Here is a 16,347-nt window from a genome sequence, read left to right as displayed (position 1 = left end):
AAAATAACTCCAGGTTCAAATAGTCATTTACATGGAACGTTAGTTGTCAGACTTCATGTATATTATTTAAACAGTTTGTGAGCCCCTGGCTCTAGCATTGTGGTTTCTTTTTAACAGATTGTGACTGACAATGCCATGAAAACATTTTTACTTTTTGACTTCTTAGTTTTTTGCATATTTGTTACACCTACATTTTTCAGATCATCAAACAGTTTTTGATACCCAGTGCCCGATGGGTGACGTGATACCCACGTTTGTGAATATGATAACTCAAGAACAAGGCAAATTACGATTTTCCAATTGATACCGTTGGTGCACCTACACCTGTTTAAGATCGCCCTAAATGATGTCAATCTGATTAACCCTCTCAGGCTCAAATTAAACTTTTTGTTGCTAATGCACAACCAAGTCCTGCAGTGGTACTTCTGAGTAAAAAAAAACACATAAAATATGTATGTGGGGTAATCAGGTTGTTAGTTTTTAACTGTTGCAAATCGGCAACGCCTGCCTCGAGAGGGTTAATGTCTGGACTTTGATTAGGCCAATCTAAAGCCTTCATTTAGTTTTGGGTTTTGAGTCATTCAGTAGGTGGACTTGCTGGTGTGCTTCGGATCATTGTCCTGCTATGTGAACCAAGTGTGCTTGAGGTTCAGAGCGTGAACTGATGGCCATTCATTCTCCATAAGACTTTTATGGTAGAGAGCAGCATTCATGCTTCTGCTCTTTACTGTAATTGAATACAGACCTGGATGGAGTATTTAATTACAACCGTACAGGTCCTAAAGCAGCAAAACAGCCCCAGACTATCACGCTACCACCACCAGGAGGTAGTGTAGGAGTGATGTTCTGTGAAATGCTCTGTTATTTTTATGCCAGAGTCAAACCTTCCTAAAAACATCAACTTTTGTCTCATAAGTCCAAAGGTTTTAGAGATCATCACATGTTTTTGGCAAATGTGAGACGAGCGTTTGTGTCCTGTTTGGTCAGAAGTGGTTTTCTCTGTGGAACGCTCCCATGCATACTTTGCTGAACCTTAACTGAAGCGAGTGAGACCTGCTGTTCTTTAGCTATGGTGTTTGGATCTTTTGTGACCTCCTGGATGAGAATCGCTCTCACAGTGGTTCACTGGAGTCCTAAAGCATTAGAAAGGCTTCGTAAACCTTTCTAAGCTGACAGATTTCAGTTACTTTGTTTGACTTTAAGTGATTTCTTGATTCAACAGCTCTGGCAGTAATCAGACCTGGGTGGGGCCAGTGAAATTGAATGCAGCTGTCCAACAGATGTGATTAGTCACAGTTAATTCATGATTTAACAGGGAGGGGCAATTACTTTCTCCAGGTAGGATTGGATAGCTTTTTTTCCCCATAGTAAATAAAGCATTCTTACTAGAGTTCCTTTCCCACAGTCCTACAGGTTAAACAATTTTTATTTATCTTAAACTGAGTCTTGGTGCATCCACTCTGTTAATTGATTAATTCTTAAACAAGCCATTTTGACTCTTGTCAACTTTTTTGTGATTGGCAGCCTCTTGTAAACAGAAGGGTTGAACAGTGGGTGGGCGTGGCTTCTGGTTTCGAAAAAACAGAACTGTGTGCCTGGGCTGAACATTTTAAAGATGTGCCCTCTTGACGACCTCAAACAGATCAAAAACAGTCTGAAACATTCTCATCTGTTCACCAGAATCTTGAGACTCTGAAGACCACGTGTACCATGCTGGAGGAACAGGTCATGGAGCTGGAGACTATGAATGATGAACTGCTGGAGAAGGAGAGACAGTGGGATGCCTGGAGGGCAACACTGGAGGAGGAGAAGAACCAGGCTGAGCGGAGGACCAGAGAGATCCAGAGACTCTTAGACACTGAAAAACAGAATAGGTGACCACCACAAGATGTATCACTGTAACTGTGGGTGTTAACTAATGAATCCTAAATAGCCAAAATGTTTTCCTCAATGTTCTGTTTCTATTTTGCTTGTAATTTTCTTGCTACTATGAAAACAGTCTACAGCACATTAACTTATATTCAGTGCACCTATAGTTGCCTCAAAGAAACGTTAGTATATTTATTTCTGCACATTGCAATAGTCCAGTTATGTAATCTTGCCACAAGACCTTTAAGGAGGCTTATGAGTTTCTTATTTCATCAGCAGAGAAAACTATTTTTGCTCTAAATGTTTCTCTTGCTATCAGTGTTGGATAAAGCTCCCTTCGCCTACACGCACTGGATTCGACAGGCTTTGCCGTATTGTCTAGGGTCTGTCAAAGCAGGAATTCTAGGTAAAATATGAAATGATTTTCTGAGTTGCCTGGAACAGTGGAAAGTGAAGAAAATTAGGTAAACTTTAAAGCATTCAAAAACTGAAATTACATTTTTAGTGGTGTGTTTTCCTCTATCCAGAACCACGCGACTTTACCCCAAACAAACCAATGAGTGAAACAGCAATATGAACATTACGAAATACTTTAGTCAGTTTGTTTCAAAGAGCCTGTAAACACATAATAGATGAACTTGAAGAGCACGCACTCGAAGGCTGAAAAATAACTGGCACTAACTTTTCTCCGATCTAGGCTCCGTGCAGAGCAGCGCAGCACCGAGTCTCGGCAGGCTGTGGAACAGGCAGTTAAAGAGCACAAAGCTGAGATCCTGGCCCTGCAGCAGGCCCTCAAAGACCAGAAACTCAAAGCCGAGAGCCTTGCAGACACTGTACGCATTTTCACACTCCTGAATAACATCTGTTAAGTTTTGTGTAGTTAGCAGATGTCGCGGCAAACTCTTCCTTTTCATTCCTCAGCTGAACGATCTGGAGAAGAAGCATGCCATGCTGGAGATGAATGCCCGCAGTTTGCAGCAAAAACTGGAGAGTGAGAGAGAGCTGAAGCAGAGGCTGCTGGAAGAGGCACAGTGTTTCATTATTTTCACAGAGCCACTGATCTGATCATTTTATTACACTTTTATTACAGACATATGGTCAAAACCGGAAAATAAATCGGTTCTATTTTTCAGAAATTCTTAGCAGTAATAATAATAAACCTTTCTGTATGAAACCACGCTGAAAGGTATAGCAATCAGTAAAAGCAATCAGTTGTAAGAAGTGTGTGTGGCTTAGTAAAGACATTCAGAGGGTGATGTAAAGGTGCTTTACCTCCACAGCAAGAGAAGCTGCAACAGCAGATGGATGCCCAGAAGACCCACATATTTCGTCTGACCCAGGGGCTGCAGGACGCTTTGGACCAGACTGACCTGTTGAAAACTGAAAGGACTGACCTGGAATACCAGCTGGAGAACATCCAGGTGCTGCTACACACATACATGCACACGCCTACTAAAGACAAATGAAAAAAACCCACACATGTAGGAACCATGTGAGTTTTAAATCACTGCAGGTACATGTACGTTGCTGGACTGTGTCATTTTCAGTCTTGTTTCTCCCCCACTGTTCTGAGCCACACGTATGTGCACACACACTATTTGTTTTACAGCACACAACTCCCTCCCCTACTTTCTGTCTCTGTCAACCTCTCTGTATGAAATGAAGTACTTGAGAAGAAATTCATGGCAGTAGTGATGTTCACTTAGCTCCACCTGCAGGCTGTATACTCTCATGAGAAGGTGAAAATGGAGGGAACCATTACCCAGCAGACTAAGCTCATAGACTTCCTCCAGGCCCAGGCACACGGTGGCTCCAAGAAGAAAAAGGTCAGATGGGATTAAATATCTCTCTCTCTCTCTCTACATATATAGATATAGATATAGATATATATAGATATACAGATATATATAGATATACAATAATTTCTTATCTTTCTATTTCTTTTTGTTCATTTATGGGCTCATTTCTTGTGTTTCTCCCTGTTTGTGTTTGCTTGTGTGTGTCTCAGGGTCTCTTTGGACGTCGTCGGGAGGACCTGTTGGCCGCCATGGCTGCTCAGGCTCAGACTCAGGGTCAGACTCAGACTCAAGGCCAGGCTTCCCCTGTGCCTGCCATCCAGCCGGTGCCTCTGCAGTACAGCGACATGAAGGCAGCTCTAGACAAAGAACGTTCTCGTTGCACAGAGTTAGAAGATGCTCTGCAGAAAATGAGAGCAGAACTGCGAGCACTGAGAGAAGAAGGTGAGACTGCCCTGCACCAATCTGTGGACTCCAATTTACACTCTGTTGTTCATTTATAATCATCAGTAGAAACTTGAACTAAGAATTTTTTTAAATTTTACTCAAAACAAAATACTCAAAGTCAGTCTTTCCAACCCAGCTCTGCAGTATAAGGACCACGGAAGTTCTACAAACCCAGCCACAGCTCGGCAACAGATAATTATGTCTGCCATGGTGAAGTCTCCTGAGCACCAGCAGGGCCCCACCAGCCTTGCACCCTCCAACTCTGGACGGAGGAAGGACACTCCCACACCTGAGGGTAAGGGAAGGGTGATTTTCATAGTAGCTCAGTGTGTTTTTTTTTAATCCAATGGCACAAACATGCAGGCTCACAGGAGATGCATAGAGGAGAGTGAGGTAAGATGAGCCGGCAGGTTTGTTATCTCATTTAGGCAACCATTCATAATTTTTGTCATGTGACTTTTTCTTCTTTTTTACCTTGCTGTGTAAGGAAGAACTATTTAAGAAGACGTGTAAACAGCTCAAGTCAAAGCCTTTTTTGGCAGCTCAGTTGATCAAGTTCAATCAGATGTACTGTGTAGAAACATGTGAAGAAGTCAGTAAAGTGCTCTAGTTTACTCTAGTATAAGTCTGATAAACACTGTGGTTGTGGCGTAACATGGGAAAGAGCCTTTGTGGTAAGCTGTGCTTACATCAAGTGAGATATTTGAGGTTTAAACTCGTTTCCATCATACCAGTGAGCAGATATTGTTCTCATTTTAGACGCGCTGTAGCCCGAGCACTATCATGCAGCATAATTATAGAAGAAAAAGAAACACAGGTCCCCTGCACCGCTATTCTTCAAACCTAGACCTCTGTATTCGGGATGCAACGATACCAATTTTTTCAAACTGATACGATACCGATACTTGGATCTGAGTAATTGCCGATACAGAGTACAAAAAACAATACTTCTACCACACACACACACACACACACACACAAATGCAATGAATTGGAAGACAGGTTTTATTTTATTCTCTGCCGATAAAAAATTAAATCTTAATAAAAAAGACCACAAAAAAATTTCAAGTGAAAAGTAAGCACTTCTGTTAAGTTATTGCAGAGTCTCCACATTGTAATTTAACAAAATATCACTGAACTATTGACACTGTCTCGAGCTTTCAGAATAATAAATAAACACTTCTGTTTGGAATAAAATAAACTTTTAAATTATTGCAGAGTGTCCATATTGTAAACAAACAAACAAAATAACGAAAGTATTTGGCACTGACGAATAAACTCCTCATCTGCCCGTGGATCATCAGTCCACTGTGCCGTTAAACCGAGGACTGACATCGCGCACACACTGATTGTCTTTACCTCTTTACAAAGTTTTGACACCATTATCTCCCTGATGTATGGGCGGCTGGGAATTTCATATCGCAGCTCGAGTATGCTGAGAAGACGATGCAATCCTATGTTTTCCACGACCGGCATTGGCTGGTCATCCAGAGCGATAAAATGAGTCAGAGCCTCTGTTTTAACTGCCCGTGGATTTTCTCTTGACATTTTTCATCGCTTTTCCAAAACCTGAGTTAAAGTTGGCTGTTCCGGTCCACACTGCTGACATTTTGTTTAGCCTGGCTACAGCAGCCTCCAGTTTCTCTTTTTTATCTGGAGCCGCCAGTCTCACTCGCCTAACCCTGTGCCTGTTTAGCGCGGGATGTCCCCCTAGTGGCCAATCTAAAAAACTACAACAGAAATGACAAGCCACCCTCTGATTAATGAAATAAGTTGGTATCGGTTCATGGTATCAGTTAACTTTTATGAGTACGAGTACACACATATTTTACAGTATCGGCCCTGATACCCGATACCAGTATCGGTATCGGTGCATCCCTACTCTGCATGAAGTATCTGCAGAAGTATACAGTATTGCATGCAGCAAGATTCTGAGCTCCTAGTGCTTGTTCTTGTTTGCTATTTTGAATAATGGTCAGCACAGCAGGTGCAGTGGTTAGCACTGTCGCTTCACAGCAAGAAAGGACTTGATTTGGGCCCCCATGCATGGAGCCCGCATGCTCTCCTTGTGTCTGTGTGGGTTTCCTCTGAGCAATCTGTTGTCCTCCTACAGTCCGAAGACATGCCGTATACTTTAACTGGTAATTTTAATTGGATGTAGAAGTATATAGAATAAAGCATTGTATCAATGTGTCTTGTTGTCACATTGATACAGTTCAGGCAGTTTTCTTCATACCTCAGAACTGTGGACAAGTTGTACTAGTATTTATTTCATTATCACCAATAATATGAGTAGAATTGGGGATTTGATTATTTAATTATTCGTTTTTTGTAACTATATTTTTCAGACAGCTGTTAAATCTTCTTACAGTCACACTAGATCAATTTTGGGGGTTGACTTGATCCCAAAGACCAATCGTTTTTTGGTTGTCTATTTAAGTGAGGCACAACTGATAGGTATCATATGACTTGAGTGCAAAATGGCTTATCTCTTAGCTGACTCTCCTCTACTGCCTCTGCAGCACACACCTCACATTCAAAGGTTGATTTTTGAAGCTCTTACTGTCTCTTCTTTCACACACCTTTCAGAGGGAAGGAGGGTCACTTTTGAAAGTAAGTCATCCAAATTCATGGTTTCTGCAGCTTGGTCTCTTATCTCTCCTCTACGTTGCTACATCCACATCTTTGACAGGCCAGATTTTAAAAGCTCTGCACTTTTATAGTATAAAATGTCAGATCTAAACAGGTTTGTCAGATGAGGCTGAAGAACCTTCAGTGCAGAGCTTTAGAAATCTGAAGCATTTTATCTTGGTTGCTGAAGCGTGTGATTTGCAGAAGCCTTCTACTTTATTTAACTCACTTTATTTCCACCTCAAATTCACATCATATACACAAATGTACCATATTAAAAATTCTGCAATGCAAAAACCGCTGTATGCACTTTAAACCCACACTCTGATCTAAAGGTATTATCTAGCCATTTTGTTAGTCAAGGTTACAACAAGAAAAGAAAAGTCTCATATCTACGTTTTATGTCATAGTGACCTGGTAGTCAAAAACAGAAACAACAGAAGCAAGAAAGGAAAGAAAGAAAAAGATGTACAGCTGTCAGTTACAATAGCAAATCTGATGGACACAAACAGCTTTGAGGCCTTGGGGAACAGACACAGGATCCCTGAGAGCGTCCTGTGTCAGATCCTTTGGGTTCTCTCTGGGATGCCGGATGAGATAACTGTGAATCTGACTTGTTCAGCACCTTTGGCTCATTGTTGTGTTCCTCAAGCTGTTCCTAAACAACTTTGCAGTCTGGGGGAAGGCCATTGCTGTCAGTGGGTGCCATTGCCAATGGGCAGGTGTATTTAGTTTGTAACAGCGCTTACCTTGGAGGTTTAACATCCGCATGAATGCCAGCTGCACAGCAGTTTGAACACTAATGTATGTGTTTCATGCAAGAGGACTAAAGAAGATGACCAAGTTATTATGATTTATTTTAAGTTGCTAGCTCTAATCATAAACAAGTGTAAAATGTACAGATTTTCAAAGTGCTTTTAAGAACTCGTTAATATAGATCAAAATCAAAAAGTGAAGTGATGCAGTTAAAATAAAAAGAACATAAATGCTGAACAGTGTGAACGGTATTACAAGTAAAATAAATAAACACGGAAATAGATAAGTCCATAAAGAAGTGATAAGAAGATAAAACACTTTGATCAGTTTTCTGTAAATGTACGTTTGTAATGTAATCTAGATGTAAATGAAAGGTGAGTTTGCGAACGTCAGCTCCTTTGTTAGAGAACAGTTAAGGGCTCTGATCAGAGGAACAACCCAGCAGCTCGGTTCCTTGGGTCTGACTGTAAATTTATAACACAGGTAAAAGCATGGCACAAGTTTAAAATCAGCTGAAATAGCTGGATAAAATAGCTAGTATGCAGTAGCAAAACTGAGAGTGATATAGTGTTGTCTCTTTGATTTTGTTAAAAGCCTGGCAGCTGAGTTTAGGACAGACTGGAGGCGGGGGGAAAAGACCAAGGCTTTACATTTTAGCTTAAGTCCAATTAGACTGTAATTTGCCTCCATTCCCCTGCTATTACAATAAAGGTCTAAACAACAACAGCACTATGTGATGCTAGGATTTCGGAGCTTATACGCATCTATTAGTGAGATATGGCTCTATTGATTATTCCATTCTACTATGATTTACTCACTGATTTGGTCTCTTTCATACTTTTCTCATGCAACATCACATTAAGGTAGTTTTGTATGAGAAAAATACAAACGGGGCCATATTCATCAGTAACTTAACAACAATATTCAATAGATACATGAAATAAAGTGCTCACGTTTTTCTTTCTTTCCATGTTGGTTGTACACACAAGATTTGTAAATTTCATACTGATTGACATTATTATATCAATAAGCGTGATCGTTTTGTTGCCATAATAATGACGTGAAATTTTTCAACCATCTTTAATGCAGAATGCAGTTCGCTGATGCTGACTGGATAATGCCTTTAAAATGCTGCAGTGTGTGGGCACAAGCAGAGGGACTGACAAAATGAAGAATCTGTTTCAAGCATTTCCGTCTTCAGAGTACTTGCATTAATGCATTTTGCCAAACATGTACCACTCCTTTTGGAAAGCTTTTGTTTTTTTTTTGTTGAACTGATCTCATAGATGGTATGGCATGATGCACTGAGGTTGTACCTGACAGAGTAAGACATGCTGGCGCTGCCTGCCCTGACTGTGTTCCCTGCTGACTGTATTCAGAGTATAGCCGTCGCTTGAAGGACAGTCAGAGAGACAGAGAGAGGGAGAGAGAGAGGGTGATGCACCACAACACGCCTCACCGCTTCACAGTGGGACTCAACATGAGAGCTGCCAAGTGTACCGTGTGCCTGGATACTGTGCACTTTGGTCGTCAGGCAGCTACCTGTCTTGGTAAGTTACAGTTGTGCTCACAAGGACTATCAACTAGACAGTGATGTATACCTTCACATAAACCATATTTTAACTTCTTGCTATATTACATTTTTCCACACATTTTCTGAAAGCATGCCTCATACTGTCAGAACTCTACACACAAATCAAAAAACACACACACAATGTGCAGAACTCTTCAATTCTCCTGCAAAATGAAACTTTACATTCAAAACAATGTAAATGGAATTTTGTTTTCAAATGACACATGAATAGACATTTATAAGAACCAGTTGAACACTGATGTGCTTACAGTTTTTTCTGAATGCTTAAACCCTAACTGTGATTCCTGTAGCACAATCTCTAAAACTATTCAGACTTATAGCAAAACCACTCACTGAGTTTGCAAAACTAAAAGCACATAAACTGCTTTGCACTCAGTTTGCAATTTTGTAACACACACTTTGCAAAACTGTAGGCACAATTCACTGCACAACACTCAATTACCAAATTTCCAACACACTCCTAGCAAAAGTATACACATGTATGGCTATCATTAACACTAATTTGCCAACTGTCTGGCACACTTTCACATGTGAAAACTTTTTTAGATAATTAGTTCACTTTGCAATCAGCCTAAGCACTATAATACAGGTAAGCTGTGTGTGCGGAGTACAATGGAGGGAGCAGAAAGAGTGAGAAGTAGAGGAGGCCGAGGAAGAGGACGTGGAGGTGAAGAAGTAGGATGAAGAGGACGACAAGGACAAGGAGGAGCAAGAGGAAGACAAGGAGGGGGGAGAGGAAGATGAGGAGGGGAGAGAGGAGGATGAGGAGGGGGGAGAGGAAGGGTAGGAAGAGTAGGAAATAGAATTGCTGATGACATCAGAGCTACAATAGTGGACCATGTAATCAACCGTGGAATGACCCTGAGGGTAGCTGGCCAACGGGTCCAGCCTAACTCGAGCCGCTACACTGTAGCAAGTACCATAAGGACATCTTGAAATGAGAATCGGTTAGTACAGTCACTTCGCACAAAGATTTGTAGCACTGCCATATGCCAATGAGAAACACACCAATACCACTGATGTAAAAATACTGAAATTGTTACTTTACAGAATTGCTAGATGACCAGATGCTGGGGGCAGAGGAAGCATGTTCACTGCAGACCAAGTAACCCATATAGTCATTATGGCGATTGCAAATAATCCTATACTTGGAAATAAACACTTGTGTTTGTTTTGATGTGTTTGAATAAACACCAGTACTTGAAGTTTGGATCCCTCTATGCTTATGGATCTATGACAGAAGTATGAGCTCAAACTGACATAGCCTACCTTGTGCACAGAGAAAGCAAAAGCCAGATGTGTTTTGTATTCATACCATCAGTGTGCAGTTGGCGCATTGTGTGCTTAGTAGATGATGGCTTGTGTGTACTGTTTGATACGGAAACACCATTTTTACGAAGGTGTGAAGAGTTAATCTAGCTGTGTTTGCTTTTGCAAGAGAACTACAATGTTTTGATTATTGGGTGACAGGTTTTCTTATTTGTGTGAAGAGTTTTGCAAAATTAGCCAATAGTTACAAAAAATGTGCTTAAGCAATCAGAAAAAACTGTAAGCACATCAGTGTTTAACTGGTTCTTATAAATGTCTATTCATGTGATGGTTTGTGTGTCATTTGAAAACAAAACGCCATTTTGACAAGAAATTACATTGTTTTGAATGTAGAGTTTCATTTTGCAGGAGAATTGAAGGGTTTTGCTCGTTGTGTGTGTGTTTTTTTGATTTGTGTGCAGAGTTCTGACAATATGAGGGATGTTTTCAGGAAATGTGTGTAAACAATTGAGAAAAAATGTATGTTGCTGTCTCTCCGTCTTCTATTTGCCAGACTGAATCCTGATTCATCTTTCAAAATATATCCCATGGAGGTTTCCATGGAATCCATTTCAAACACTCTATAATAGATAATAGATAAGTAGTGATACAGAAAGACAGACTAATGAAATAGTGTATTTACAGTATATGCACTCCAGATATATGTGCACTATTACAATATAGTCTACAGTACTGCAAGAGTACCATCTGTAACAACCTAGCCAACAGTAAGAGTAGGCCTATGGGCACAGAACTGTACTGGAAGAGTCGCTGGTTACAGGTTACACTCGCACATACTGATATCGTAGATCTTTAAGTCTTGCAGAGGGTCTGATCACATCATTAGAAACATGTGTGTTCAGCTGTGAGTTGCTGTGTGTAAAAGATGACAGCTGTGTTGAAGTTGTGCTCACATTTTGCTGCCAGTGTTTACAGTTTTGCAACACACATGTGAAATGTGTTTAGTGACTAAGGATATGTTTAAGGTTTTGAAAAACAGAGTGTATGAGTTTTGCAAATCGTGTCTAAGTACCTGAACCGTGTTTAAGGTTTGGCCAAAAGACTGTTTGATAGCTTAGAGAATGGAGTTTAGTGTTTTACCAATTCAGAAAAACTGTGATAAGACCAAAGTTGACATTAGCCTTTCTGTCTGTGTTTTGAAGTTTTCCGTTTTACAATGAAAGTCATCATTCTGGGTTTTAATAGCAGCATTTCATCTTTAAATCTTTACATTAGTGAACACATATACAAAATGTTCAGTCTTTGACGGTTTGCAGATGTTTAACAGTTGGCAAACACAAGCTTTTTTCACAAGAAGAGAGCATTTTTATGGACAGATAAACCTACTGTGCATTCTCCTTACGCTGATAGTGTTAACACGCTCTCCTTTTAGACTGGCGGTGTCAGTAGTGTCGCTCTGCTCTCTCCTCAGAATGCCATGCATTGTGCCACCCGAAATGCTCCCCCTGCCTTCCAGCCACATGCGGGATGTCCAGTGACTGCTCCCTGCATCTGTCTGAGGGCCTGTGTCGAGATAAGAGCAGCGCACCGGGCCAGCAGCTGAAAGAGGCCGGCGGACACATGCACTTGGAGGGCTGGATGAAACAGCCCAGGTTAGCTGTGGACACAGTGGTGTCTGACTCAGTCTTTGCTCACTTGCATTATTATATATCAAGACCGTCCTACACATCACCTGCCGAAACAGCTGCACATAAATCTGCAGTTCTAATGTGCAGACTTCACACATACCCGTTTTTTTTAAGTGAGTTAAACCTCCAGCAGTGAGATGAGATGAATGTGAGACACGATTTAACAAAATCTGACAAATTAGAGCATTATAGTGTCTGATAAATATCAACCTTAGATTTTGAATATTAGTAGTAGTAAAAGTACAAATTTCAAAACTTTTTTTTGCCTTTTTTTCTGTAATTCTCCAGTTCTCAGTTTCACTTTGTGTTACTGTGTATTTGGCTTCTTCTTTATTGTTTTTTTAATGCCATGTTTACAAACAGTGATTTTTTCTGAGCATCTGATCTTTTCATCCACATGTGTTACATTTCACAACGGTAGAGATTTACAAACGAGGAGTGTCCGTACAAACAGCTTTAAAAATTAAAAAAAGACAACAAGAGTGGATACATCACACAGCATTTTATACATCTGATGTTTCGTACGTACAGTCATGTGAAAAAGAAATGACACCCAAGACGGCAAAGTTATCTCAGGACTCACCTGGTCTTTAGCAGATCTTCTAGTTAAGTAAATACTAAATTAGGGGATTTACATATTGTATACATCATTAACAAAAACGTAATAAATCAAACAATATGCCAATATGCAGAAACAGTGTGTGGAAAAACAAAGTCCACCTGTACTCAATTACGAGGGAACGTAGCAGCCAGCTGCTGCTAATCACATATATTGATTAATTGATGGTCAACAAGCGAGAGCAACTCACATGCTCACAGCTGTAAAAGCAGAAGTTTTGGAACATTTGGGTGTGTGTTACAGTGTCAAGGAGGAAAGACATCAGTGATGATCTTAAAGAAGCAATCGTTAGTACCTGCCAATCTGGGAAGGGCCATGAGTTACATACATTTCCATACAATATGGAGTCTGTCAATCTACAGTGAGGGAGCTATATATGTAACACACGGGGAACACTAAAGCAGTCGCACCAGAATGTCCTGCTAAAAAGAAAGATTCTTTAAAATACAAGGGGGAGCAAGCGAGTCAGATACCCAGGGCACAGAGATGAAGCAGGACATTCTGATCAGAAACAGTTTATTACTAGACCAGGGAGCACAAATAAAACATCCTTAAAATGTACATAATAAAATGTTGTCAATCTAGTAAAACAATCCTAAAACCTGTAAAACTACCATTTTCTACATTCACTAAAAACCCCCTGCTATAATTATGCCACATGTTCATTATGGGTCCATCAGCAGGCCAGGAATTCCAGCTTTAGAGCAGAGTTCACGCCAGCCCCGTCTTCGGCAGACAAGGAAGAGCCTCCCATCTTCTTGTCCTTCCACTGGCCCATCATATCCCAGCCCAGCTTGCGTTCTGCACCCGAATCCATCATGCGACCACCGCCACAGCTCCCCTTGCGTCGGTGTCCTGTAAAATAACAAACAGGGGCCAGAATAATGGTTCCAGAAGCAGCCGTGGCTCATGGCCATGGCGACCTTCTCCCAACCCAGCTGCACCCAGTAAACAACAGTAGAGACCCTACTCACAAATGCAGGTAAACCTCTGCCCTGCTGCCAATCACACGCGTTGTCTCCTACTGTTGCCATTCCATGAGGTCAGGACTGGGTCGCCGGGTCACGCTGGCCATCTAGCATTAACTTTCCAGTCTGGGGCCTCTCTCCTTCAGTGCTCAGCTAGCCTGCTTTTAAAAGGTCTTTACACAGCTGATAGGCCACCTCTGGACACACCCCTGCCTCAGCAGGTGGTCCCGATCAGCTAATTTGTCCCATGTGTAGCCAGTCCACAGTGGATTAAAAACTATGTCACATAAAACACTAAAAACCATGCAATAGAAACAGAATAAAACCATGCAAATAAAACGACACACATAAATAAACACTAAAAATCAGAATAAAAACAATATACAAGATAAATACAAATTTCCACTGTGTGACATCTGCACCCATGTCCTCTAACTGATCAGGTGGCCTGATGTTACTGAGAACAACTCCTCATAGGCCCTCACAATAATACTCCGTCTGGTAAAATCCACTCATCTGTCTTCACAGTGGTATTGTTGTCGTCTTGTGTTTTTGCAGGAATGGCAAACGAGGCCAGGGCTGGGAGAGGAAATATGTGGTCCTGGATGGGACTAAAATATCCATCTATGAGATAGAGCCCAGAGAAGGTGACATGTTTAGCTGTCTGGATTTTTAGATAGATGGAAAGTTATTAGAGTGGGCACCAGTGCTTATGAATCTCCTTATGTGTGTTGCTCAGACTCAGTGAAACCACTGGAGGAGTTTGATCTGTGTCTGTCAGATGGGGAGGTGGTGGTTCATGGAGCAGTGGGAGCATCTGAACTACCAAACACTGCCAAGTCAGGTAGATGTGAAGTGTACCAGGCAGCCTTTGCCTTCCCAATGTTGTTCAAAAGTCTGTCAAATATTAATCATTTGAAGTCGTGTCATACTTTATTCTCTCTGTGTGTTAGATGTTCCTTATGTCCTAAAGCTGGAGTCACGGTGTCACACTCCCTGTTGGCCTGGTCAGGCTGTTTACTTCATGGCTCCCAGTTTCCCAGACAAACAGCGCTGGGTGGCTGTGATGGAGTCTGTGGTGGCTGCGGGCCGAGCCTCCCGGGAGAAGGCAGAGGCTGACGCAGTGAGTATCTCCAGAGCAGGCGAACGCAACCCGGGGCAGCTCGCTCTCTGTCTTTAATGTCTCCTGACTCAATTCATATCCGGCCGTGGTCACAGCTGTCGCGTCTGTGGTCGTAAACATGATATTTGACTGTGTTGGTGCTGTTCACCATGAGCAGATTTCCCCTCCGTAGACTATTTAAGACGTAGGTTTCGAGCTTAAAGTTTAACGGGTAGTTTCGCTTACGTGCGTCATTAATTGTCCCTTTCTTCTCTCTTCTTTTCTCTTTCTCTCCTCTCTCTTTGTCTCTCTCACCTGTGTTTGTTGCTTTTTCATCGTGACACATTGTATGTCCGGCATATGGGCGTGTTTTGTCGATTTGCTCTATTCCTACCCATGTGTCACTGCACACATAGGCTGCTGTGTCCAAAAGACAAATGGTTCTGTCTCCACTGGTCCAGGTAAACAGTTAGACACGAGACATTTTGACACACACGAGCACTGCACATCCTACACGAGGCACGCTGTAGTGCATGAGTCTGTCATTTCGTTGGCTGTCACCTGCCCCCCACCCTGCTGTCACTTCACTTGCTGTGACCACTTCTCACTTTCACTATCCTTTGCTGTATCCTGAACAAACTCTCAAATATTCTTCCCTGTCTCCGATGTCCTTTTTTCTAACCACAGTACACAAATATTCGCCAAGATGTCTGATCATCTTTGGGTTGAATCTCTGCAGCTGTCCTGTCCGGAGGAGCAGGGACCGCACTGCCGAGTTTTACCTGTTTGTGTACTTGTCTGCGTTGTTACCTCTGCCCTTTCTGCACACTCCTCTGAGGGAGGTTGGGACTCAAGTCACTTGACTTAACCAAGAGACGCAAGTCATATTCTTACTAATCTTTAAAAGAAAAAAGCAACGACAAGATCTAGAGCTGAATGTGGTAATATTAAAATTACATGAAACTAATGTTGTCCAAGTAATTTTTTCTCATCCTCATTAACTTGTAAATTCAGGTTGATATGAGTGAAACGACGAGTGAAACCTCATGTGTCAGTCATGGAGTTCATCTGAAGTCACCTTATGGGTGACTCTGTAAACGGCAATGCTCATTTTTCATAATTTACTCTATTTATAGACCAATCACTGAAATTGTATAAGCACTATGAATGTGATGGACATGAGCTTAGTACATCTGTCATCCATATAAATCAGCACAGATGCTGATTGGGTACACAGGCGAGTGAGGCCTAAAGCTTGCTACTGTACTTCTACCCAATCCCTAAAGGAGTTCAAATTCCTATCAGACTCAATTGCCACCTTTTAATATTAATAGTTTAAGTTGCTATGGCGACTGTCCTAATCTGCTTGACCCTCTCATCTCAGCTTGCAGCTGTATGTATCTAATTCTGTTGTATATGTGTAGAAGATATCAGCAGCGTATGAGCTGGAACACTGACTCAGTAATGAGGGAGCCGGCGGTGATGCTGATTAGTGTTAATAATGACTCTTGTTTAAACGCAGTAGAGCTTGTAGACTTTGATCCTTTCACTCTGATCATTTGTGTAAACATTACGTTTTTGCAATCTGTACTTGACCACTGGCAAAAT

The 16,347-nt window shown here is 41.4% G+C and overlaps 1 protein-coding gene across 3 annotated transcripts in view; it reads left to right on the top strand.

The window, feature by feature from the left end:
• Positions 1-16,347, top strand: part of citb (citron rho-interacting serine/threonine kinase b) — a 48,863-nt gene that overhangs the window by 25,778 nt on the left and 6,738 nt on the right. For 2 of the 3 annotated variants that reach the window (XM_086313423.1, XM_086313424.1), the window contains exons 17-30: positions 1,681-1,874; positions 2,567-2,702; positions 2,791-2,895; positions 3,150-3,290; positions 3,576-3,695; positions 3,878-4,109; positions 4,249-4,407; positions 6,702-6,725; positions 8,879-9,049; positions 11,834-12,014; positions 14,196-14,284; positions 14,377-14,481; positions 14,591-14,760; positions 15,156-15,200. In XM_086313423.1, coding sequence (XP_086169549.1) covers positions 1,681-1,874; positions 2,567-2,702; positions 2,791-2,895; positions 3,150-3,290; positions 3,576-3,695; positions 3,878-4,109; positions 4,249-4,407; positions 6,702-6,725; positions 8,879-9,049; positions 11,834-12,014; positions 14,196-14,284; positions 14,377-14,481; positions 14,591-14,760; positions 15,156-15,200 — 1,872 coding nt within the window. The remainder of the gene's footprint in view (positions 1-1,680; positions 1,875-2,566; positions 2,703-2,790; positions 2,896-3,149; positions 3,291-3,575; positions 3,696-3,877; positions 4,110-4,248; positions 4,408-6,701; positions 6,726-8,878; positions 9,050-11,833; positions 12,015-14,195; positions 14,285-14,376; positions 14,482-14,590; positions 14,761-15,155; positions 15,201-16,347) is intronic. The other variant, XM_086313425.1, reaches the window with a different exon arrangement.

The sequence above is a fragment of the Aulonocara sp. 'chitande type north' Nkhata Bay genome, linkage group LG12 (assembly GCF_057382095.1).
Source record: "Aulonocara sp. 'chitande type north' Nkhata Bay isolate Kocher_YH1m ecotype deep benthic linkage group LG12, A_spYH_male_GT1.1, whole genome shotgun sequence".
Taxonomy (NCBI): Eukaryota; Metazoa; Chordata; class Actinopteri; order Cichliformes; family Cichlidae; genus Aulonocara; species Aulonocara sp. 'chitande type north' Nkhata Bay.
The sequence above is the reverse complement of the archived record's forward strand: the minus strand, read 5'-3'. Positions and strand labels throughout refer to the sequence as shown.